Source organism: Mauremys mutica, chromosome 5, assembly GCF_020497125.1.
Source record: "Mauremys mutica isolate MM-2020 ecotype Southern chromosome 5, ASM2049712v1, whole genome shotgun sequence".
Lineage (NCBI taxonomy): Eukaryota > Metazoa > Chordata > Testudines > Geoemydidae > Mauremys > Mauremys mutica.
The window spans coordinates 81,932,225-81,959,493 of NC_059076.1; the positions used below are offsets into that span (position 1 = coordinate 81,932,225).

At 40.5% G+C, this 27,269-nt stretch overlaps 1 protein-coding gene across 1 annotated transcript in view; it reads left to right on the forward strand.

Moving 5' to 3' along the window:
* Positions 1-27,269, forward strand: part of TENM3 (teneurin transmembrane protein 3) — a 1,686,859-nt gene that overhangs the window by 1,373,963 nt on the left and 285,627 nt on the right. Inside the window, exon 12 of the mRNA XM_045017713.1 lies at positions 22,985-23,194. Within this exon, the coding sequence (XP_044873648.1) occupies positions 22,985-23,194 (210 nt within the window). The remainder of the gene's footprint in view (positions 1-22,984; positions 23,195-27,269) is intronic.

Genomic DNA, 27,269 nt, shown 5'->3' on the forward strand with positions numbered 1-27,269 from the left:
GTCCCAGGAATAAGAATGCTGTAATAAGGAGGACCGGAATAAACTTTTGAGCCTGATCAAGATAGAGGTTCTTACTATACTGAGCTCTCAGCTAGTGGAAAGTAAGGAAAAGTTTATGGGCACTCACAGCACTACAGTGGTTAAAGGTAATTGAGTGTTTGCATTATAAATTCAGATTTTGATTAATTGATTTTAATTCATACTGGGATAAAACTTGGCATCCATCTTTTCCTCCTTTTCCTCTCCTCTTTTTCCAAAGACTATTGCTGTTTTCATTAGAAAGACAAAGCCCTGATGCTGTCAGAACCCCAATCCTTTTTCCTTAGTCAAGTCTTTACCCCTATAAAGCACTCGGGATCAAAAACTCCTGGGCCCCTCAGAATTTTTGTGCAATCCTGGAAGCAATCTTTCCCCAAGTTTTTGGGAAATCTTAGCTATGGTTTGTACCAGGGATTTCTGTTGAAGGAAGCTCCATTTACTGAATCTTGTGGGCATGGTATAGGATCATCTACTCTTCCCTTGTCTGCCCTCTGGGGAATTGGGGTTTCTTTCTCTCTTATTCACCCACAAAAGCTCATGCTCCAAAAGGTCTGTTAGTCTATAAGGTGCCACAGGACTTTTTGCTGCTTTTACAGATCCAGACTAACATGGCTACCCCTCTGATACATATCTCTCTTTGTCATTCCAGAGTATGGGGATGTAGAAACTAACAGGTTCCATGTACCACGTCAGTTCTTCTCAGTATTCCTGTTCAATCGCTAGGGGCAGAGATGATTGGCTCTCTACTTTATCTATTCTAGTCATACAGTGCCTCTGAATATGATTCCCCACAGACACGCCACTCAATATGTTTCGCCCCAGAACTGACAAGGCAGCAGCTGTATCATTGCTAATCAGAGCTTTCTCACACTGCAAGCATGAACAATGAGAACTATTATTATTTATATTATAGTGTTGTCCAAAATGTGCTAGGTGCTGCATAGACAGGTAGGAAGACACAGTCTCTGCTCCAAAGAGTTTGTAATCCATAAAGACAAAGGAAGCAAAGGATAAAGGAAAGGGGATACAGTAATGAGGCAAAGCCATGGGCCCTGATAGGTACGCATCTTGTTAACCTCCACCCTGTTCAATAAAATTCAAAACCTCGTGGAGCTAAGTGTAAATGTACTGATGGTTTTAGGTGTTGGTGCTGATATGGATTTCTTGGAGTGATTTGAATATGGTGAGGGTGGAGGCTTAACGAGTAGATTTTGGAAGTTCATTCCAAGCATGGACTAAGGACTAGAGACTTTTGTAAGAAAAGGAGATGAAAGAGGTACTGGGGCTGGCAGCACTGATGCTGGTAGAAGAGGAAGCATGACATGAAAGGTAACCAAGTGGTCATGTGATGTCTGAGGTACAATCCTGAAGGAGGGGAAAATAAGTTTGAACATGATTCTCTGTGCAATGAGGACCTAGCAAAGTAACTCAAAAAAGGGGGAAAATGCTGGCTGAAAAAAATAGTTTTGGAGGCAATACTATAAACCGATTGGAAGATGAGGGAGGTTAGAATTTAACAATGAACTGGCAGGAAGGGATTGAAGTAGCCAAGATGGTAGATAGGATGTGGATGATGATATGGCCATTGAGAGAGAAAGAAGGAACAGGTTTTCGGATGATTTGGTTGTGATCTGCATGTGTGCGGACAAGAAAAGGGGAGGAGATTAATTTCCTAGGTTACGGATTAGGTGGGGAGGTTGGTGGTGTTGATCGATACAGAGAACGAAGAAATACGGAGAATGAAGAACGAAGAAATCTTTAATTCATGTTGTTGTACCTAGTAGTAAATCATGAGTATTGCCAAGCATTATATCACAAGCTTGAAATGACTGGTATTGCAAAGGTACTCTGAGTCTCTCCAAGGCTAGAGTATAGACTTTGTTGGTCAATGCACGCTTCTTTTTATTAGACGTGTTAGCCTCTTTCCATACAGTAGCCACTCGTACCTTCTTATTAATTATAATTGCTATGGAATAACCTCTTGGCTAGAAGTACTACTGCAGTAAGAAATGCTAAAGATAAAGGGACATTTCCTTGTCATCTGAAGGCTGTCTTGGGGAAGAGCTGGTACATACTGCTATGGATAAACTGGAAATGAGCATAAAAACAATAGTCCATAGCATTATCTGTATACTGAGCAATATATCAGGTATAGCTGGAACAGATGCTGCTTAATCTGTTTACTGTAGCTCATGTGACTTAACTGTTTCACAATTTAAGGTGCTTCATCTTCATTGAGGGTCTAGAGACGGTTTGATACCAGGCTTTTTAAGGAGAGCATTAGTATAGAGACCAATGTAGTGCACTCTGCCCCTGCAAAAAAACAACAACAAAAACACTTTTAAAATGAAACAGAATATGTAGAAAACAGACAATAATAATAATGCTGAATAACTCAATCACATAATGTATTATTGTATTGTTCTTTATGATGGATAATTATCTGCTGTCTCTGCTATTCACAGTTTGTTTTTCTTTTCTAAATGAATTGGTTATTTCATTTACAAATGTGTTACCTGCATTTAATTTTTTTTCTTTCTAATAGAATTCTATACTAAGTATTATGTATATACTTGAAACATAGTTGATTTCATAAGACTTTGAATATTATAATTTATATCACAACCTTTGAAATGATACCTGATACAAAAGAGCAGTTGCAGTGTTTAACTTTTCCTGAGTTTGCATAGCAAGAACGGTAACTGATTAATCATTTTCATTCAGAAGAATTTTGTATTTTGTTGTTGTTACTCTGTTCCTGCTCATCTCAATACACAGTTTCAGCAACAGTCAAAGGTTTTCATATTAAAACTGCATTGACATCCTAGTCCGTTTGCAAGGATTTGACATAAAAGTTATTCAGTGAGTTGTTTCTAATGCAGTATTCAAAATTCTGAGTAAAACTTGACCTACCTGGTGATATCCACTTGAAATGGTATATTTGAAAAGATTTTATTTTAAGTTTGTAACAATTATTTAGACAACCATTCCATCAAAATTATAAATATACAAGCTAAAGAAAAGAATGAGTCTTGTATAACTAAACAAACAAGGAAATATAGAGTTAAAACTGCTACTTCATCTCTCCTTTTTTATATTACAGACCTTATAATACACACAATTATATCAAATACTCATGACAGTGAGAGGAACTGTATATGAACCAAGATGGATACCATATGATATTTTTAGACCCATGAAATACCAGAGCACAAAAGGATGAATTAAAGATAGTAATTTTCAATTCTGCATTTCCTTACTTCTATTAGTTGGTATCATACATTTTATATGATCTGCTTCTTTGAGAAATAATCTGATTGGTCTTCCTCTAAGTATTCCTGCTCGATCTTACACTGTAGCGTAGCGCAAAGAAACTGAGTATATCTCATAAAATTGTTTCTTTTGTGCCTGTATCCATGTAGGTAGGCAGAATCAGGCCTTTAGCTAACTTTTTTAAGGGTCACTCTCTCATAATCCATGATTGCATTAAATCTTTGTGTAAATCATATGGGTATTAATGTAATGTAATCTTGTCTAAGAAGCTGTTAAAACTGAAAGTATATTTTACAGAGGAAGAGGGGAACAGAATAAGAAGTTTACTTCTTGTTTCTTATCAGTGTGCACTCATGGTAGACTCTTTGGCCATGGAGATTTATGAAGGATGATTTGGGGAAGGGGATAATCTTGGAGATCATGTGTAATAAAGTATATGAGCAATTTTTACTTTGATAGTATAGTGGTTCCAGACCTTTTTGTGTAGTAATTGTTATCTGGTAGGTTTTAACAGGTATTGAGAGCTGCATCTTGAAAGTATAATGCTAATAATAATAATAATAATAATAATATAATAAATATTTTTTCAGGAACCCACAGCTCATAAAGGATGGCTTCAACAATTTAGATTAAGAGTGGTTGCCTTTGAATTTGTAGAGTAGTCAAATGGGATTGTGCTTTCATGGTTTTTCAAACAGATGGAAAACCTGTCTCTTGATAGATTTGGATGGCTAGTTGGCATTTCTCTCATCTTTGAACACAAGTTCAGTATTTTGGAAGTTGTAATATAAGAGGGTTTGTTACCCTTGGTTTCAGAAATGCATGAATGATAATTTTCTCTTTTGGGGAATTGTTTGATTATTTGTTTTTGCATGCAGGGAGGCTAAAATTTGTCCTGGGCCCAGTCTCTTGTGCACCTTCCTTTTTAGATTAGACCTTTTAAGAGTAATTGGTGTGGCTTTTTTTTAATTACTCTAAAGTGGTCAGGTTGGCAAAGAATTAAAGATGACTGTTTTATTGTTACAGGAGTTTGTAGTTAACAGTGCAAGGAACTTTCATTATGACCCTTTTTGTTCACTAGATCATAACTTTCTGAAATTCTTCTGGACTGAAATTTTTCATGTTTGGTCTAGGGCCAAAGAGATGTTTTTGAAACTCCATTTTGCCTTTTTTGAATTGGGTAAAAAAGTGGGGGACTTTGTTCCATTTTTAAAAGAAATATTAAATCTGCATTCTTATTCTTTTTTCATGTAAATGGATAACTCAAAACCATCTGAACTTTAAACCTTCAAATTTCACATGTTGTTAGGTCTTAGTGAGGTACTGTGAAGTCTGAGTTTGAATAAAAAACAGTTTACAAAATTAAAAGCAATCATAGGTTTCATACTCAGTCAAAATGTTTTCCGTTGTAAGTTGCATAATTACCCACAGTGGAATGGAGGTTCCCCCCCCCCCTTTTTTTTTTTAAATGTGTAACTGCATAGTGCACTTGCGGTACAATAGGAATTTCCTCACAACTGAAAATAGTCTGTTGACCATAATCTTAGTGTTCAGAAGAAAACCAAAAAGCCAGATTTTAAGTGTTTAACTCCTAAACAAAGAGGCCAGATTGTCAAAGATGTTCAGCACTCACTAGCTTCTATTGCTCTGAGTTAGCTTAATGATACCTAAAGAGAACTGTGCTTTTTTTTTTTTTTTTAAATCTGACCCTAAAAGATCACCTCCAGTCTGCTTAAATGTTGCTGCTTTCTCTGCTGATTCAGTGGTAAGCCTGCCTTGGTGATCATGTTGTGGACTTTCATTTAAACATTCCAGATTCCGGCCTGAAGTGCTGTATTTTGTTTCATAGATAGGAGCACTTTCTCTACATGGGCAAAGCTGATAAGGCTGTGTTCCAGCAGAGAAATAAATTACATGCTAGATATAACGAGACATCAGTGTCTAGTAAGTGTTCTGTTGCTCATAAGGATGCTGCTATGTGAGACAACAGTTAATAATTTTCTGTTAATTCTCTAATTCCCCCTCAAACAACAGTTGTTTGGAAATATATTATGCCATTAAAGAAAAGAGAGCTCATAATAGCACTTGTTGGTTTGTTGTTTTTTTGGGGGAGCGGGAGTACCGAAGGGGGAAGGGGAAGGGGTAGGGAAGGGCCTTTGAAAGTCAAGAGGGCCTTTGAAAATCAAGAGATTAAGAGCTAAGATTCTAAAAATAAAGTTAAATCTGAAACATATCCCCACCCATATGTACCAGAAACACTAACCGTTTCCTTCATGAAGTTTGTCTGCATTTTTCAGAATTACACCAGCTTAGTGTTTCATTAGTGACAGTGCTTTTTTTCTTCTTTATGATTAATTGTGGATGTGATTTCCTGAGGGCTATAATGTCCATTAAATTGTAACTATTGGAGGCTTTTATTTATTATTTGGGGGGTATGGTACAGGGAAGTCTTTGACCAAGCCAGCTCTCTGGACCATAGCATAAGAAAGAGATGTGGGAAGGTCCATCTGTGAACAGTATATGGTAGCTGGTAAAAGGTTAATAAACCATTTGTGGTCATTAAAGATCCCATGGCATTTTTGGTAAGAGTAGTGGAGTTCTCTTTAGGGTTCTTGCCACAATTTAACTTGGGTAACTACAGTTTGCCTACCTTAATTCCGCCTACAATTTCAGTGTTTATGACAGCAGTTGTAAATCCCTTGGGGCAGAGACCATGCCCTGTAAAGAACCAAACGTAATGTCAGTGCTTATAAAGCAAACAAGTAATGATAAATATTGGAAATTGTATTCTTCACTACCTCTAGTAAACTGGTTGTATACTTTTGCTGCGTATTGTTACAGTTGCTGCAACCCAAAGGTACAAGTTGGTCATAATCAGAAAATGACCCTAGAGGAGAGGGTGAGATCCTCATCCGTGCTCTGGTCCCTTTGCGCTGACTAAATGGCTCTAAATCCCTAACCATCTAGTGAAAAAGTCCTCTGGTTCAGGCATTGTAGAGAAAAGCCAGAAGGCAGCCTCCCAATGACTCTGGGGGTAGGGAGCTTGCTTGACAGTAAGACACCCCCGTCTGGAGTAGGACAACAGCAATATTGCAGCCAGTAAAGCCATAATTTAGACTATGTCTACACTACCATTTATGTCACTCAAGGGTATGAATAAGCCAAGCTCCTGAGTGACATAAGTTACACCGACCTAAGTGCCGGTGTGAACAGTGCTATGTCGTCGGGAGAGCTTCCGCTACTCATTGGAGGTGGATTAATTAAATCAATGGGAGAGCTCTCTCCGGTCGGCTTAGAACGGCTACAGTAGCGCCCTTACAGCAGTGCAGCTGCATCTGTGCAGTTGCACTGCAGTAAGCGCTCTAGAGTAGCCAGAGCCATAGATTATCCCGGAGGCCTATCTAAGTTACACCGGGGTCTGCTGTAGCCCCTGGAGCAGCAGAGACTAGTGAGGGTGCAAAGGTGGTTTAAAAGCTCCTTATTTGTCTTCCCCCTGGGCTGCGTTTCACACATCATCCCTGCAGATAGGGAAAGGGCCAAAAACAGCCATAAAAACTCGAAACCAGTTTTTCTGTGTGGAATCCATGCTTGGAAACTGAGAAATAAGACCATATCCTGGTAAGGAATTTTTGCAGCATGTTTTCAATAGTTATTGCTGGGTCAGAATATTTGGTGGCTTCTTTAGAACACTTTTTTACATTGTCTTGTCTCTTTGCAAGAAAACAAGCACAATTCCTGCAGATTTAACTTAGTGTTCATAGCCTGCAAGTTTAGCCAGTCTGACATCATATAGAGGTTTCTAAGGAGCTTTGCTGCATGAGATTATTCTCTTTTAAATAAAAGACTTGAAGATTGCCATCACAATGATATAAAAATCAAAGAATAAAGCAGCATTCCTACTGTGAATGTTGGTACTTCTCCTCCTTTAGAGTTCAGTAGGAAAAGAAAAAATAAATTAAAGACGTATATTGTTAGCATTTTTTTCTGGCTCCTCCTCAGATTTCTTCTCCTGGGAGGAGGGAAATTATCTGATTCTGGAAACGGAGAGTCTTGTGAGTCATTCCCAACTGGTTTTGTTTTTTTAAGCAGAGGCAAAAAGGAGGGGTCTCTAGGTACTGGAAGTGAAAAGTAGAATTTTAAAAATACTTGGAAAAGATTTTCCTGTCAGCTTCCAAACCAGACCTAACTTAGCTCTAGGTATCTTAGAAATCCTCAGGTACATAGGCTAATATAGGGTTATGCCTGAAAATTGATGAAACAGATATGGGACAGGAGCACTCCATCCTAAATTTGTGCTAATAAAAATATCACTTTTCATGGATCTAGAGATTAAAGAAGCATTTCCTCTCAAATCACTTTTTGGGACATTAGCCAATATGAATTATCCTGAAGAAAAAAATGGCAGAGCCCAAGTAGTTTACAAACCTCAGGACTACTACAGGTCAAGACTGAAGGTGGTAACACTTAACAGACTTATCCGTCACATCACAGAGGGAATGTCTCAAATCTGTTTAGAGAATCGATTTATAAATATCCTTGTAAAACCTAGCCACAGTTTATGCTACCATCTCCAGTATACTTGTCAGTTACATTTCCAGGACATGATTTTTTTTTCTTTACTTTATAAACAGTATCAAGGATATTTAGCAAGAGCTGGATTATAATCCTACAGTCCAGCCTGAGTAAGATAGCTGTGCAGCTCTAGTTGAAAATCAGGGTTCAGATTATCATTCAAAGTTAAGATAAATCAACTAAAGCTGCAAGGTCAATGCTATGCTGTGAAGTCATAACTGCATCAGCATGCCCCCTACTGTAGACACAGCATTCACTTACAGAAGGAATTTTTCTGTCAGTATGGGAGTACCACCTCCCCGAATGGTCTTAGCTACATCGAGATAAGACCTCTTCAGTTGACATAGCTACATCTACACTGGGGGTTTTGTGGGCATAGCTGTGTCGATCAAGGGTGTGGTTTTTTTTTCACAACCCTGACCCAGGTAGCCATGCCACCATAACTTTTAAGAGTAGACTGGGCCTAAACTTCAGCAAATTAAGGCCACTTTCCTTCTGATTGAGATCATCCACACAAGGTTTTAATGTGATTTAAATTATGCTCATTAATTTCACTTCACTTTAGTTGATGCATCTTAACTTTCCTAAAGTTCCCCATGTAGACAAGCTGTCAGAGAATCTGCTTTCATTTACTGCTCCTGCTCCGGTGTGTGGGCTGGTGCACTGGGAGTATGCAAAGGCTCTGCCTGCTGCCCACTCACCTGCACTCATCCTGTGCAGGATCCAGTGATGCAAGTAGCTTGCTCTGGAGAGTAAGGGGGCTCCTTACACACCTTCCTTCCTGCACAGGTGTGAAGATGGGCTCATGATTGAGCCTCAAGCTTTCAGTGTGTTTCACATGCCTCAGATATGCACTTATATATGCGCCTAGATATTCAATAGAATTCTAATTTTCGTACAATTACTGCCCATGTTCATGGACCAGAAGTGTATTGTGAATGGTGTTTGGGTTCGATGGAACTGGAAGTGTGTGATTAAAGGGACAGGTCCTTTGGTGCCCATGAAAGGCTGTCTACAGATATGATTTGCGCCACTCCAGTTGTACAGTACTCCTAGGAGAAACCTCTGACAAGCCAGACAGTGATGTTGGGGCTTAAATCCCAGCAGGGGTTCTGAATGGGCTTTTCTGAAATAAGCACCTCCCTCAGGGTAACTGGGGGAAGCTCCTGTTCCTTCTGTCTGCCTGGGGTTAATGAAGAGCAGCTGAGCATAATTAGGCTTGGAGCCTTAAAAAGGAGCAGGGCTTCCTTTCAACAAAGAAACAGTTGGGGGCTACTTGTTTGGAAGAATCCAGGACAGGGAGTTCCAAAGACACAAGAGCTGCCCTATTAATATTGTTCTGGTTCTTAAAGATAATTCAGCTGCATGAAGGGATGTGGCTAGAGATTTTGCATGTCTATTTTCTTTTGGTTGCACCAGAAATAAAATCTGTCTATAAATCTCGAACACCAGAGATATTTTTCTTTGTTTAACTTCGGACTCATGCCGAGTTTCTGTCCCACTGTGCAGGCCTTGACTGCCACAGAGTGCTATGTCATGCAGACTAGCTTTTTTCAAAATGTGGCCATTGAGAGTGGTGCATTAAATTGCTCTGACTAACTGTATCAGTTAAGGCTCAGATCCTGCAAACTCTTTACAGGCAAAACTCCTATTTAAGGCAGGGAAAAGGGTTGTCTGAATAAAGTCTGTAGGATTGGGCCCTTAGCAGTCTGCTGAGCAACAGCTGTTAACGTTTTTAAAACCACCAAAAATACCCCCAAACCCAAAGCCCTTATTTCAGAAATGAGTGCGAATTTGTGTGCATAATAAGTTTTTCTTTATACATTTCTCATTTTTTCACAAGTCAATATTGGTTGTAGAATTTGTGATTATTATAAAAAAAACTTGAGAAAGAGAAATATAGTAAAAAAAAAATAATTACCGGTATCAGCATTTCTATCCAGTTCTGAGGAACTAGTTGTTCTTTGTTTTCAAATGAATCCACACCATTATAATTTTTACAAAGTTTCAGCTCCCATCTTCCACAGAAGAAACTGCAACTTTGTAAGTTCAAATACATGTCAAAGTAATGCACCTCTTCCGTTTAGAAATAATAGCCTTGCATAGAAGCTTGTTAAAGTTAGATGTCATATTTATTTCAGATTTGCATCTAAGTTGTAGTGACAGTTCATTAACACCGAGAAGGATCTGAAACTTGGAAAATTCACTTCCCAATTCAAGGATCATCATAACTTATGTTAAAAAAAACCCAACAACCTGTGCTTCTCATCATAGACAGTCTTACATATCTGAGAGTATTTATTCTTAAAGGGACATGTGGCACACCATTATTTTCAGCGAGATGAGATGACTATAGGAAAATCTATACTATTTTATCTTTCTTTTATAAGTATAAGGAATTGGTTATGCTTAGTTTTCCTTGGGGAGGTGCTTCCCACTAACTACAATGGTTACCTCTAGTATTAAAGCCATAGATAAAAAAGGAATGAATAATCATTCTTTGTATGTACTTTTCAGTAGTGCTATTTTCATGTAGAGTTTTAATTAAGAGATAACTGTCACCACAGGATGACTGCAGAAGGCTGAAGTATCCAGCAGAGATATAAATGCCAATGCCAAATCATACAGGCTGGATAGTATATATGGGGTCTATAATATAAAATGGATTTATAATTAAAAGTCACTTATTACAAACTTAGCATGTTATATGAAGTAATGAAAACATCTAAAATCTGGTAATTTTGTGTTATAACATATTACCTCCCCATTTTCATTAAGCTAAGCTGCGTGCAATATATCTACAATAGGAAATTAGAATTTTGGGAGTGTAGTCAGTAAACTTTTTAAGTACAATATAGATGCTTTATTAGCTGAAGTGTACTTACAGCTTCAGCATGCTGGGAAGTCATGGAACAGATTGCATTCTGTAAGCCTGAAACTCTCTTCTGCGTAAGTGAAAGTGTTCTTGTTTCTGATTAATTTATCTAAAAGAAACATTAATTCTTACTCTCGCAAACCACTGGCTGTCTGTTCCTGGCTTTGTAAGATCCTATTCCCTTTTTAAAAAAAATCCTATCTGGCCTCTCTATTGTGATGAGGTTACTCCATTTGACCAGAGTAACAATAAACTAGTGTATGTCTATATATATGTGTATATACGTGTGTGTCAATAGAAATGTATTTGTTATATACATACATACATTATTTATATATATATATACACAGAGAGAGAGAGAGAGAGTGTGTGTGTGTCATAGGTATGCATTGCATATTAATACCATTAAAAATAAGGGTGAAATCCTGGCCACATTGAAGCCAATAGCAAAATTCCCATTGACTTCAGTGGGGACACAGGATTTCTCTGTGTCCGCTTACATAAGTTATAGTTCAGTGGCCCGGTCTTACTGTCCTTGAAGTCAAAAGGTACTTTTCTGTTGACTTCAACATGAGTAAGATTAACCTCTAAGGGTATGTATGATGGGATCCCCGGGATGAAACCTGGGACTGTTGTGCCCCCTTATCTCTCCAGCCTGGGATGTCTCTCTCAAAGCTTTGCTAGTGACAAGCAGCAAACCCCTCCAGGCGCTGTTATCACTCAGCATAACCGCATGTGGAGCTCCACACACAGCTAGATTGCATGAATGCTCCCAGAGCCACTCGTGAATCACACAGAGAAAAGCACCAACCAAACTCCCAGCCTTGTACCTCAGGAATATACTGTCTTGCATGGCTCAAGACGAGCAATGCAAATTTATTAATTGGTTCACCACTTCATCAGTGGAAAGTGGATATACACTAGCCTTTGTAAACCTGAACAGATTTACCACATACTTCAGGCAAACTCACTGATATTGATTACAAATGATAGATTTTAAGTTATTATAAGTGACAGGCAAAAAGTCAGAGTGGTTACCAAAATAAAATAAAATATAAGCATGCAGTCTAAACTCTCAACCCTATTAGACTGGGCAACATCTAGATCAGAGGTGGGAAAACTGCAGGACCCTCCTGCCCGGCCCCTAAGCTCCTGGTCTGGGAGGCTAGCTCCTGGCTCCTCCCCGCTGTTCCCCCTCCCCCGCAACCTCAGTTCACTGCGCTGCTGGCGCAATGCTCTGGGTGGCGGAGCTGCGAGCTCTTGTCGGGCAGTGCAGCTGTAGAGCCACAGCCTGACCTGGTGCTCTGTGCTGCGTGGTGGCATAGCTGGCTCCAGCTGGGCGGCACGGCTGCCTGTTCTGGTGCTCTAGGTGGCGCAGCTGTAACGCCGCCAGCCACTGGTGCTCCAGGCAGTGCGGTAAGGGGGCAGGGAGCAGAGGGGGTTGGATAGAGGGCAGAGGAGTTCGGGGTGGTGGTCAGGGGTGGGGATGTGGATGGGGTCAGGGTGGTCAGAGGGTGGGGAACAGGGGGGTTGAATGGGGACAGAGGTCCGGGGGGGCAGTCAGGAATGAGAGGAGGGGTTGGATGGGGTGGCGGGGCATCAGGGGACAGAGAGGGGGGGGTGGATGGGCAGGAGTCCTGGGGGGGCCGTCAGGGGGCAAGAAGCAGGGAGGGTCAGATAAGGGGCTGGGGCCACGCCTGGCTGTCAGGAGGCACAGTCTCCCCTAACTCGCCCTCCATATAATTTCAGCAACCCGATGTGTCCCTCAGGTCAAAACGTTTGCCCGCCTCTGGTCTAGATTAAGCAGTTTTTCTCACCCCACTGGATATTGCAGTTCATTGTACAAAGGTTTCACCCTTGAAACCTGGGCCAGTCTCCTCTGTTGGAGTCTTCAGTCTTCTGAGTGTCCTTCCTCCTTGCAGCGTAGGTGGGGGAAAGAAAAAGGCCCAGGATTAGGCCACTGTGTTCTGTTTTATACCCTTAATCCATGTACTTGGAGAACACAGGTCCAAGCATGTCTAGTTGGCATTGCTGAGTCCCCAGGCGTGGCCTTATGCAGGTGAGTCATTGAATTGTAACCACCTTGCTGGACAATGCCTATTGATGGTTGTTTGACGCCCGCCCGGGCGTTGGTTACTTTCCTTGCTGTTGTCTCTGTGGCGCTAATATCTGGCCGATTCCCCAACTTACAGCGTGTTTTACTGACAACCACAGAACACAATCTCATGACTTCATATGCACTAACAGTATATATATTTAGAAAGGACAGTGATTTTTGGTGGATCATAACCTTTCTCCTGATACCTCAGATATGCAATATCACAATTATATATAAATAAGGAATATAGGTATAAATAAGATTACAGGGTACTCCACCAAGGTAGAGAATTTCAGAGTATGTCTATACAGCAAGACAAACAAACCACTCCCACCCCGCAAAAAACCCCAACAACCTCATGGCAGCAAGTTTCAGCACCTGGGTCAACATATTGGGACTCACAGGGCTTGTGCTGAGGGGCTAAAAGTAGCTGTGTAGATCTTCAGGCTTAAGCTGGAGTCTGGGTTCTGAGATCCTCCCCCCACATATATTGCTCTTAGTACTAGCAGTTGTATATGTGCATTATATATGGGATTTATGCATGATAGGTGAGATCAGAATAATGGACATTCATTTTATAACCAGTGAATAAACTAGCAAAATAGTAATGGATCTGAGTGCATAATTAAGAACTACATTTCACTTCATGTGGATTACTAATAGTTTTTGTTCCAAAAGTTTTATTCAGCCCATTTATTACATATAGAACAAATGATCTTTTTATGATGAATCTCTGTCAACAGGAATTTAGTAAATTTAGGAAGATTCTGTGATCTTTAGTCTCTGTATTGCATGAACCTGAAAAGTCTCCTGCCTCCACCCCTCAAAAAAAACAGAAAAGAAAAGAAAAATTTTTGGAATGTAAATAAAATAAATGTAATAATGTAAGTAATGTAAATAAAATTTGATGTAAAACAGGAGTTTTATGTACTTTTTTAATGTCACATTTTTAATGTCACAATATGCTGTGCTAAAGGTCATTTATGATACAAAAAGTTCATAGGTGCATAGATTTTAGGGCTAGATAGGGAACTTCTAAGCAAACCCTTCATACCCACACAACAGCAGGGGTTCCTCTCCCTTACTTTTCTTCAATCTTATTTTCTCTTAAACATAGTGTTTCTAACATGTTCAATATTGTTTTTTTCTGAAATACATCTGGTAATCATACCGTTGTAATTCATGTACGCACTGTTCCAACTTGAAGCAAAGTGCTTTGCTAGCATGTGACTGATAACAGATCGAAGATGAAAGCTGAGTAATTCCTTGGAGTCAGTGTTTTTCTTTGTTATAATACATTTCTTTTATCAATAAACCTTTAAGAGCCTCATTGATTCTCTGTGTTGGGTTAGCCCATGGAGTTCTTTACTGTCCCCTGGTGATTTGGTTCAAGATGGAGCATTGTAGGTCTGGATATGGAGTCTTCATGTTAAATATGAGAGTAACTCAATTCTGATCCATTTTATGTGAGTTAATTTTGACCCTAGCACCAAGGTGCTAGTGCTGCATGTGTAGAGCCTGGTGGGGCACACCTGTACTAGGTGGTGGTTCTATTGTGTGAGTGATAAGTTCAGGATTTTCCCCCAGTACCATATGCATCTTGTATTTAATTTAAGTTGTGGGGCAAAATTTTGAAAAGCTAATGACTTAGGAGCCTGAGTCCCATTTTCAAAAGTGATGTAGGCATTTGGAGCCTATGTCTCATTGAAAGCCAATGGGACTTAGGATCCTTATAGCCTAAACCACTTTTGAATACGGATTTGGGCTCCTAAATTATGTAGATGCTTTTGAAAGTGTTACCCACAGTCACTGCTTTTGCATTATGACTAGTACTTCCTTATCTTTTCCATTACTACATGTCAAATGATTATAGACAATTACACTGTCTTCCCTTTGCCACCTGTTTGATAAGTTTTTCTTACCCTGTTAATTTCTTTCAGCTTTTCCATCTGGGACATGGCCTCTACTGCCACTTTGATAACTTATCATTAATTAGGATTGCAGATTTTTGCAGACCTTTTCAGTCTCTTCAGTTTACCAAAGTCCCTTCTCTATCGTGGGGCCCAAAACTGAACACAGCACTATTTTTTGCAACAGAAGTACATTCTGCGTGTGTTTAATTTATCCATTATCACCTCCAGGTATATTTCTGCATTAATGCTCTTCATCTAGTCAGCTTTCTTCTGGGTTTTATTTCTTTCTTGGTTGGAAGTTGGAAGTGGGAAGGGGCAAGTATTATTTCCATTCCAAGTTTATTTTCTTTCTACTATATTGAATCAGTCCCCACTGGCCTTAACTCAGTTTTCCAAACACTGCAGATTTTTCTGTAGTTTTGCTTAGGGTAAAATGTTCAAAAGTATCTACGTTATTTAGAAGCCTTTGAAAGTTATATATCTCCAAATATGATGATATTAACAAATTATGTAATTACATCTTCCAGGTTATTCATTAATATTAAAGAATATTAGTCCCTATATAGAGGTCTGTGCAAAAATTGCTTAATACTTATCCTAGTTTGATTATGTGAATGTTTGATCCCTGTTTAGTAGGAAAGTTCAAGTACCAAATAGTAGTTTTATTAGCTGCTGGGAAATCTTCTATAGGAATGTCATCAGAATTTCCAGAGGCCAGTCAATAACCCACTGAAAGATCAGATGGACAGTCTAAAGTTGAGGTGTGACTGGGCGAGGAAAGGTGGGGGAAAGAGACTATTTCCTTATTAGCACAAATGTTTTGATTAATTTGCTGGCAGCACTTGGACAAAAATAATTGTTTGGGGGATTGTGAGGGGGGTTTTTCCTGCTGTTTATCTCAATGTATCTTTCTTCTTTGTTGTCTGAATAAGGCCCTATGGGTGCTGTAGCTGTGCCCCTACAGCGCCGAAGTGTAGACACTTCCTACAGCACTCAAAGGGGTTTTTCCATTACAACAGATAATTCACGTCCCCAAGTGGCAATAGCTAGGTTGACAGAAACATTCTTCCATTGAGCTAGCCATGTGAACATTAGGGGTTGGTTTAGCATAGCCGCAGCACTATTGAATACATTTGACTAACTGAGGAAATTTTCAGTGTAATTGATGGACGACATATTTTTTCAGATAATAGTGTTTTGGATAATTAAGGTTTACATAATCAAGTCCACTCTCAAAAAATATGCAGCAGCGCAGGTTACCAGAAAGTCAGCCATAAATGCATTGCAAGAAAATCTGATGACACTGCTGGCTTAATAGCTCTTCAGCTCGTGTCCATGCCTTGTTGCCTACTCCTCCTGTGATTCCCTCTTAGAGCCCTGAAAATTTCCATTCTTCCCCCACATTACTTCTACAGCTAATAACTCTGTGTTTGGCTGACCATTCTGAGCTGGACATGGAGTTACTAGATCAATAGAAGGTGTTCATTGTCCCTTGGGCCAAGTTCTAATCTCACAATTCAGTTCCTTACATAGTATTGTATTGTGCTTCCCACTAGAGAGTTAAGACACAAAGAGAAATATGACATGTGGAAAAGCTAAGCAAACAGTTCTGTGGGTAGAACAGAGCAGTTTTACTTCCATGGAAACCGCCCAATTAGATCTTAGCGTCTGGTTAAAACTAAATTTGAGAAATCTGATATATCGTGGGACCTGCTATATTCAGTCTCGAAGCAAAAACAAAGGAGTGAAAAAAGCAATACAATGGTAGGAACATGTAAAATGGAAACAGAAAGAGGAGGTAATTCAAGATATTAATATTGACAATATATTATTAATCTAAAATGTAACATGAGGAGCTAGTGCATTTACCCAGTGTAATTTTACTGCTGAGTGCCATTAGATTAAATAATTTGAGGATGAAAAAAATTCCTCTTATTTTTTCCCTATTATTTTAATACTGCATTTTCATCTTGTATATGATAACAGTGCAGGTGAAGCTAATTTTTTAATTTAAATAATACATGTGATACAGCTACTTGGTTTCCAGACAGAGTGCTCCATCTACAGGCAGGATAACATTTTATTCAAAAACTTTTCAGTATCTCATTTCATGTAGAATATTATCAGTATGCTTCTTTTCTAGAACACAGTAGAGTTTGCAAAATTGATTCTATTTGTTCTTCGACTGTGTGTCAGTATAAATCCCACTGTAGATAGGTATGCATCTTACGGGCATGAGCTCAGATTTTTTTTGAATAGCAGTGTATATTGGGACTATGCATGCACCTTGTGCCTCCTTGTGCTGCCTAAAGGGGGAAGTGGCTGTGACCCTCCTAGTTCAGTCTTCCTGACTATGGCAGTGCTATTTTTTCTAGTTTAAAATTTACCTTTTCAGTGAAGAATCTCCTTCTCTTCTCCTCAAATGTGGTCACTTGCCCTCCACCTTCACTACTGCACCCCACCATAAAAAAAGGATGAAGGAAGAAGAAGAGAGACATGCACTCCTGTACACCTTCCGATATAGCAGGGTAAAGTGCTGTGCACTGACCAACATGAAGAGCTTCAAACATTCTGGATTTAAACCCTGCTTGATCTGCAGCAGACTTATGGGTCTGGTCGATGGGCATAGTCAAAGCCTATTCTTTCTGAGGGACAGCCATGTCCCGGATAGATGTTTGACATGTAAATCCTTCTGCTCAAGAAGTCATAATTCTAGGAATGTGTGACTGAAACTGCATCTATTAGAGCAGAGGTTCTCAACCTTTCTCTTTGTGACACCCCACCCCTAACATGCTATAAAAGCTCTGCAGCCCACCTGTGCCACAATAACTGGTTTTCTGCATATAAAAGCCAGGGCTGGTGTTAGGGGGTAGCAATCAGGGCAATTGCCTGGGGCCCCATGCCACAGGGATCCTCACAAAGCTACATTGCTCAGGCTCCAGCTTCAGCCCCAGGTGGCAGGGCTCAGGAAGCTGGGCTTCAGCCCCATGCGGTGGGGCTTCGGCTCTCTGCCCTGGGCCCCAGAGAGTCTAATGCTGGCCCTGCTTGGAGGCCCCTGTGAAACCTACTCAAGGCCCCCCTACGGGGGCTCTAGACTCCTGGTTGAGAACCACTGTACTAGAGCAATCTAAGTATACCCCTTGAGACCCAGAGGAAGTTAATACTTCCAAAGAACAGTCAAAAGGGTCTTCATCCATGAGCACCCTCTCAACCACATTGCACAACCAGCAAAAGGAAGGCAGGAAAGAAGACACTATCAGAACTGGCACAGGCTACATTGTGAGCAACTGCCTCTGCCTTTAGCACCAGACATCTCTACACCAGTATTGACACCAACAGCTCCAACATTGGCATTGAGCTCAGTGCATCTCTCCCAATGCCTACAATGTCATCGTTATGAGCTGCACTGGCACCCTGACATAAGGGTGGGACTAAAGGACAGCCAAGTGGAGCCCAAGTTTAGCTTCAGACATCAGGAGATATGGCTCTGTAAGGAGGAGAAGAAGCTTCATTCCTCCAAGGGCAAGGCATCCAAGTCTGCCACTTAGTCAGAAATGATGCATAGTAAACTGGCACTGTCAGAGATGAAGACACCGGTACTGACAACCACACCGATTACAGGCCCACGATATGCCCTCATAGAATCACTGAGTTCCCCTCCAGGGACATTGTTGGTATTGGAGCAGCGCCTGGCACCAGGACTTGAGCAGAGGCATTGCTCCATGGCATCGCTGTTTGAAAAATCTTACCCTTCTTCCTCACCATCACCATATTATGCTTTCCCTCTAGCAATGAGCAGGGATGGCTGTCCTCTGCCGCCTTGTAATACCGTAGGGCTATCACATGGCACCAGCATCAAGGGAACCTGATGTGCTTTTGATCAATACCCATATGGCATGCTACCTTGGCCATACTGGGGACTATCATTGTGAGTATCTTGCAGTGGATTGCCCTCAAATATGTCCAGGAAGAGGGGGAGATTAGGCTGCCTGTGAACACTCAGGAGCTGGGGGTAGCAGATGGACAACAATATCCCCAGTGTCCACTGAAAGAATTGTCATTTTTGCCTGATGAGGCAGTTACACTAGCCCCTGTCCCCACAAGTGATGATTTTAAGACCTTTCAGTTTTTCCTATCTTGTATCACAGACCTAGATATCAAATACCAGAAACTCTTTGACATTTTGACTGCATCAGTCCCAGCCAGGGTTGCTCTCCCCATTAATGAGGGCATACTTGAGCCAGCCAAGGGGCATTTCTACCTGTCCTTCAGAACTCACAGATAATACATCAGCCATGCACTACATAAACAAAAGGGTGCCTACTCTTCTCACCTCTGCCTGGAGGGTATCAAATTCTGGACTTGGAATGTAGTGGCACCAATGGTCCTTCATCCTTTGGAAGCAACAAACTTCCTGAAGAGGTAATCTATGGCCCTTCATGAAAGGTTCTTACACAGGTTTGGCATAGGACTGGTATTCTTTCACTGGAGATCCTCCATATTAGACTTCTTTGATGTCAAGAACAACACCAAGTGTCAGAATTTGTGCTCCAGAGGAGGCCTTAGTTTAGAATCATTGTCAGATGCCTTCTTTCTGCAATGGAACAGAGGCTGCTCTGTGCCTTTCCACTGATTACCCCGATCTCCAGGGTAATTGCCAAGATTAAAAGAGCAAAGCCAATCATTTTAATAGCGTCCTATTGACGAAGACAGTTTTGGATGACAGACTTCCTGCAGATGTCCATTCAGCCCTCAAACCAGCTTCCAGACCATCTGGATCTGATCTCAGTTTCAGGGCCAGGTACTCCATCCAGACTAGACAGAGACTACTCATTACAGGTTCAGGAAATACTTTACAAAGCAGGAAAACATCTACCAGAAGGTTGTACCTAGTGAAAGAAGTTCTCAATATGCAATCTCACCAGAAGTTCACTCCTAAGCTGATCTCAGATATGTATCAACACAGTCGACTGCCTGTCTTTTTCCTGAAGCCACACTCTGCACCAAAAGAAAAGAAGTTACACACATTGGATGTACCCAGGAGTTTGCTTTATTATATTGACAGGATCACACTGTCGCACTTCTATTATTAGTTGTAATTGTGCATTATAAAGGTCAAGCCATCTCTTCACCAAGAATATTGAAATTGATCATGTATGTTACCAATTATCTGGTGTACTTCTCCTTCCGAACATCAAGGCTCACTCCATCCAAGCACAGGCTACATGGTGCAGCTACTTCAGAAATGTGCCGCTATCAGAAATCAGCAATGTGGAGTAATCCATTGACCTTTGCCAAACACTATGCCTTGAACTTAGTTGCTAGATCAGATGCCAAGTTTGGGAGAGAAATCCATGTTCATATGATACAGCTGAAACTCCTTATTCCCACCGTCTTGAGGGGGTACTGCTTTCCAGTGGAATCCATCTCAATATATATTTGAAGAAGAAAGAATGGTTACTTAATCTATAACAATAGTGGTCTTTGAGATGTTGTCAGTGTGGATCCCTCCCTCATAGAATCATAGAATATCAGGGTTGGAAGGGACCTCAGGAGGTCATCAGATCCAACCCCCTGCTCAAAGCAAGACCAGTCCCCAACTAAATCATCCCAGCCAGGGATTTGTCAAGCCTGAACTTAAAAACCTCTAAGGAAGGAGATTCCACCACTTCCCTAGGTAACCCATTCCAGTGCTTCACCACCCTCCTAGTGAAAAAGTATACCCTAATATCGAACCTAAACCTCCCCCTCTGCAACTTGAGGCCATTACTCTTTGTTCTGTCCTCTTCCTGCTCTTCAGAGTTCTTAGGTACCACAGGCTTTGAATTGAGAGAGAACTTGGGGGAGGGGGTCTGCTCCTTCCTTTATGCCCTCACATGAGAGCACAAAGAGGCACAGAGTGCATGTGCAACCCCAACAGACATTGAGGTTTAAAAAACTCCATGCATAAGGCACATATATAGCTACACTGGCATCCACATGACTACTACATCTCAAAGACGCACAGTTATTGTGGGGTAAGTAACCATTTTTTACCAGCTGTGGATTTTTAGGTGCCAAATACATCGATATCATTCTCTAGTCTTTATCTGGATATATTTGTTTATGCTTAAAATAGGAAATATTTTTCATCATGTATGCAACAGCTGTGGAATAAGTGTATATATGTTCTTTAATAGGGTTAGTGGTCTAACAGAAAAGGGGACAAAGCAGTAGATATGATTTATCTTGATTTTAGTAAGGCTTTTGATACAGTCCCACATGACATTCTCATAATCAAACTAGGCCAATGTGGTTTAGATGAAATTTCTATAACATGGGTGCACAACTGGTTCTCAAAGAGTAGTTATCAATGGTTCACCGTGCAACTTGGAGGGTGTATCTAGTAGGGTCCCGTGGGACTCAGTCCTGGGTCCAGTACTAGTCAATATTTTGCTAACTGAATAGGAGTCATCAATGTCATGCATTAATGACTTTGATAATGGAGTGCAAAATTTGCAGATGATACTAAACTGGAAGGGATTGCAAGCATTTTGGATGACAGGATAAGAATTCAAAACAATCTTCACAAATTGGAGAACTGGTCTGAATTTAGCAAGATGATATTAAATAAAGATAAGTGCAACATACAACACTTAGGAAGGAAAAATCAACTACAAAATGGGGAATAAATGGCTAGGTGGCAGCACTTCTGAAAAGGATATGGGGCTATAATGGATCACAAATTGAGTATGGGTCATCAATGTGATGCAGTTGCAAAAGAGGCTACTATAATTCTGGGGTGTATTCACAAGAGCGTTGTATGTAAGCTGTGGGAAGTAATTGTCCTTCTATAGTCTGCTCTGGTAAGGCCTCAGACGGAGTGCAGTGTCCAATTCTAGGTGCCACATCTTAGGAAAGATGTGGATAAATTGGAGAGAATCCAGAAGAGAGCAATAAAAATGATAAAAGGTTTAGAAAACTTCATGTAAGAGGGAAGGTCTTGAGAAAAGTAGACTGAGTGGGGGACATAACAGTCTTCAAATATGTTAAGGGATGTTATAAAGAGGACAATGATCAATTGTTCTACATGTTCACTGAAGGTAGAACAAGAAGAAATTGACTTAATCTGCAGAAAGGGAGATTTAGGTTAAGTATTAGGGAAAACAATTCTAACATACTTAAGCTCTGAGATAGGCTTCCCAAGGAGGTTGTGGAATCCCCATTATTGGAGAGTTTTAAGAACAGACTGGACAAACTGTCAGAGATGGTCTAGATCCTGCCTCAGCGCAGGGGACTTGACTTGATAACCTCTCGAGGTACCTTCCAGCCCTACATTTCTCTGATTCTATGTCTTAAAGTAATTTAATGTTAATCTCTTGTTTAGATGGATCCGAAGTTTGATAGGCCCAACATTTCACTGATTTTAAAAGTTAATGTTTGTTTTCCTTCTAATTGGCATTTGTGTTTTGAAATAAGCTATAATTCCTCCCCCTTACATTGTTAAAAATCCTAGCTAAAATCTTAGCTTCTCATCAGTGGCAATTCATGTATTACAAACCCATAGTTCTGGATTTCTGCATATCTGTGATCTCAAGCATAACACTTCATGCTGTCTCTCCACTCATGCCTGTCTTTTCCATTAAAATGAGGTGGGGCTTTTCGGATATAGGAATCCTGCTCTGAAATGTACAAGAATCCTGATTTCTGAATGCTTTCATTCTGCCTGCCCACCTACAAAAGCAGAGCAGACATGCAGAATGGAGGGATGGAGCAATATGTGTGTGCTTGCATGACATAAATATTCATTTCCTCAACCCAAAGCAGAACCATTAGTTTTACTTTTTAGGCCCTCTGGCTGTTACAGTGCCCTTATAAAACAAAAGTCAGTTTAAAAGAGTAGAAAATAATTTCTTTTGCAAATGCTGGAAAACCAGACCTTTTTATACATAATTAGTTACTTGGGACCTGAGCCGCCTCCTCATCTACTACTCAGCATATTCAAGAGGATTCCCTGCAGTAGTGGGTGATCACAAAATCAGAACCTTACATTGTGACATTTTAAGCTTTAAAACCATTTGTATTGCATGCTTCAGTAATATCTTTTTTTGCCTACCCTGTTTTCATTGTTTTAATAAATGACTTTCCTTTCAATGATGTAGAAAGGATTTTATTTATCTCTCATGTGATATCCTGACCCATATTTTAAAATATTTTATTTTTATTTTTCCATAGGTCCTCCCATGCCATCCTCTTCATCTAGTCCATCCGTCATTGAACATTTACATTCCCTTCCTCCATCACCCAATCTCCATGACAACCAGAGGTGGTTGCTAAGTACTAATGCCATCCAGCCAGTTCAGGACTCTGATACAGATGAGGACTATACTGCCAGCACTTATCTAGTACAGACTGGTACTGTTTCAGTTTGTCCCCCAGATCATGGTAAGAAGAGGACAACTTGTCCATAGTTTGAATGCACTTTTTTATTTTCCATCCTGTTACAAAGCAATCTGATACAAGTGAAGGAAATTAAAATCACTCAATATTTTAAATTTATTTCTCTTAATTTTCACAAGTGAATGTGTACTTTCAAGAATGCAGAATAAGCAAGAGTAGAAATTGACCTTATGTGGTATATAAGATGAAAGTAGTTTATCTAAGTTATTTTAGAAGTAGTAATCACATACAGCAGTAACCACTAATTGTATATTGTGTATTATAACTCACAGTGGAGGTCTGACTACCCTACATTTATGGTTCTTTTCAAATGATAAGCTGAAGTTTGTTAAACTGACGTATTTAGCTTCAACATTTTGGGGGTATGTCCTACTGACTAACTTCTCCAAATGCAGAGGTCCCAGACACATTGGAGCTGATATGGTTTTACTGCCCAGAAAGGCAGGATTTGTGGAACTCATGCAGCCTTGGAACACCCTCTGTTAAGATGAATGAGGCTTTTTTTTTAAACAACTAACAAAATCATCCAAATCACAGGACTTGTTAGTGATGGGGGACTTCAACTACCCAGACATCTGTTGGGAAAATAATACAGCAGGGCATAGATTATCCAAAAAGTTCTTGGAATGTATTGGAGACAATTTTTTATTTCAGAAGGTGGAGAAAGCTACTCGGGGGGAGGCTGTTCTAGATTTAATTTGACAAATACGGAGGAACTGGTGGAGAATTTGAAAGTGGAAGGCAACTTGGATGAAAGTGATCATGAAATGGTAGAGTTCATGATTCTAAGCAATGGTAGGAGGAAGAACAGCACAATAAAGACAGGAAGGCAGATTTTAGCAAACTCAGGGAATTGGTAGGTAAAATCCCATGGGAAGCAAGTCTAAGGGGAAAAACGGTTAAAGACAGTTGGCAGTTTTTCAGAGACATTAGTAAGGGCACAAGAGCAAATAATCCCACTCCATAGGAAAGTTAGGAAGTATGGCAAGAGACCACCCTTAACCTGGCTTAACCAGGAGATCTTCAATGAACTAAAACTCAAAAAAAAGTCCTACAAAAAGTGGAAACTCGGTCAAATTACGAAGGCTGAATATAAGCAAGTAACATAAGTATGTAGGGACAAAATTACAATAGCCAAGGCACAAAACGAGATCAAACTAGCTAGGGACATAAAAGGAAACAAGAAAACATTCTACAAATACATTAGAAACAAGAGGAAGACCAAAGACAGAGTAGGCCCATTACTCAATGGGGGAGAAGACAATGTGGAAATGGCAGAAGTGCTTAATGACTTCTTTGTTTTGGTTTTCACCCAGAAGATTGGTGGCAATTGGACATCTAACATAGTGAATGCCAGTGAAAATGAGGTAGGATCAGAGTCTGAATAGGGAAAGAACAAGTGAAAAATAACGTAGACAAGTTAGATGTCTTCCGATCACCAGGGCCTGATGAAATGTATCCTAGAATACTCAAGGAGCTGACTGAGGAACTATCTGAGCCATTAGCAATTATTCTTGAAAAGTCATGGAAGATGGGAGACATTCCAGAAGGCTGGAAAAGGGAAAATATAGTGTCCATCTATAAAAAGGGAAATAAGGACAACCTGGGGAATTACAGACCAGTCAGCTTCACTTCTGTACCCGGAAAGATAATGGAGCAAATAATTAAGCAATCAGTTTGCAAACACCTAGAAAATAATAAGGTAATAAATAACAGTAAACATGGATTTGTCAAGAACAGATCGTGTCAAACCAACCTGATAGCTTTCTTTGACAGGGTAACAAGCCTTGTAGATGTGGGGGGAAGCAGTAAATGTGGTATATCTTGACTTTAGTAAGGCTTTTGATACTGTCTCGCATGACCTCATCATAAACAAACTTGTGAAATAGAACCTAGATGGAGCTACTACAAGGTGGGTGCATAACTAGTTGGAAAATCATTCCCAGAGTAATCATCAGTGGTTCACAGTCATGCTGGAAGGGCATAACAAGTGGAGTCCCACAGGGATCGGTTCTGGGTCTGGTTCTATTCAATATCTTTATCAGTGATTTAGATAATGGCATAGAGAGTACACTTATAAAGTTTGTGGACAATACCAACCTGGGAGGAGTTGCAAGTGCTTTGGAGGATAGGATTAAAATTCAAAATGATCTGGACAAACTGGAGAAATCATCTGAAGTAAATGGGAAGAAATTCAATAAGGACAATTGCAAAGTACTCCTCTTAGGACAGAACAATAAGTTGCTGTCATAAACAGATAGTTAAGGGTTAAGGTCTCTTTTACCTGTAAAGGGTTAACATGTAGTACCTGGTGACCACCTGACCAGAGGACCAATCAAATCTCTGTGGAGGGAAGCCTTTGTCTGTGTGAGAACTGTTTTTGGATTTAACAGAGGACAGTCATGTCCCCAAGTTCTCCTGGAGTAGTTTCTACTAATTAATAGTGAGTATTAATTAGAAAGGCGAATTAGTCTTATGATTTGATTTCTATATTTGCAATTGTGTGTTTGCTAAAGGAAATGCTTTATTCCTGTTTGCTGATATTGCTTTTACTGAGAAAAGGGGGAGAGGGGATTCTCTCCAGAGATTGATAAGGTTATACCCTATGAGTGTCCAGCTTGGATTCATAGAGATTCTGTATTTTCTTTTGTTCTCTTAATAAATTCTTTTCTTTTCTTTGGACTTGGTTAATTCCTTCCCTTGGGGAAATTCAGGGGAAGGGGAGGGGGAAGTGGGCTGCTTCCCTGTGTGTAGAGATTCAAGGCGTTTGAATCCAGGCACCTCTGTCTCCAGAGCAGGCTGGAGAGAGGGAGGAGGGGGGAGGTTCCTCCTCTGTGAATTGATCTGTGTTCCCAAGGGGGGAAACAGGGGTGTCCCGGCCCACGGAATTGACCGGGTGGTGGCAGCCGAAGGGGAGACCTACCCTAGGATTTTGGGGTGGGGGAAGACATGCGGGTCCTCACTTTGAAACCGCCCAGTTTCAAGTGAGGGTAGACTCTTGACATGGTGGCAGTGGTGTTTCGGACCCAGAGAGAGAGGCAAGGCTTTTCTACCAGAGGCACTCTGAGGCAGTTTCAGGGTTACAAGTATTTTCAGTTTTTTGCAGGGCTTTCTGTTACAGTACTTGCGTCCATTGTGATACGAGGTACCACTCAGGATTCCTGAGGTGGGGGGAAGTGCTCGCCAAAGTACATTCCCATCCAACAGGAAAAGCAGGTTTGGGGGTTGGAGAGACAAACCCTCCAGCCAGGTTTTTTTTTTTTCTCCCTGTGTCTTTTGAAAGGATCAGAAGACAGGACAACACAAATCCCTAAGGAATAGACCAGATTTTTCTCAGGGGTATTGTTAGCAGCAGCCTTTCAGCTGGGCTGCTGAGTACAGCAACTCAGAGCAGAGGCAGTTTACAGTTTCAGCCAGGTTGGCTGGAGGCAATTTAGTTTTCCAGCAGGCTTTGTTGGAAGTATATTTTCGTTCTTGTTGCTTGGACAGGCAGCTTGAGGAAAAGGCAAGTTTCAAGCAGTTTTCAGGAAAAGGAGGAGTTTTTTTCTCTGCTGGCTATGCTGAGGAAAAACTCTTCCCTAGAGGTGTGTCCTTCCTTTGTGATATCAGGTATCACTCAGGATTCCTAAGGTGGGGGGAAGTGCTCGACAAAGTACATTCCCATCCAACAGGGAAAACAGGTTTGGGGGGGGGAGACAGAAACCCTCCAGCCAGATTTTTTTTCCTGTGTCTTTTGAAATCCTCTGAAGCCAGGGAATACAAATCTCTGAGAGGATTTACTACACTTTTCTGCAGGTACTAAGTAGCACCAGCCGCTCAGCTGGGCTTATTAGGAAGATTGTTTTTCTTGGAAACAGATTTTCAGCTGGGTTTAGCTGAGGCATAAGGTTTTCTAACAGGCTGTGTTAGAAAAGGATTTTTTTCCTTCTTCTTTTCTTTTTTCTCCTTTTTTTTCTTTCTGTCTGCTTAAAAACAGCTAGGAAAGAGGTGCAAGTTTTTCTAGGAGGCTTGTTAGAAAGGACCCCCACTGTGAGGTACTTAGCAAGTGCTAGAAACAGGA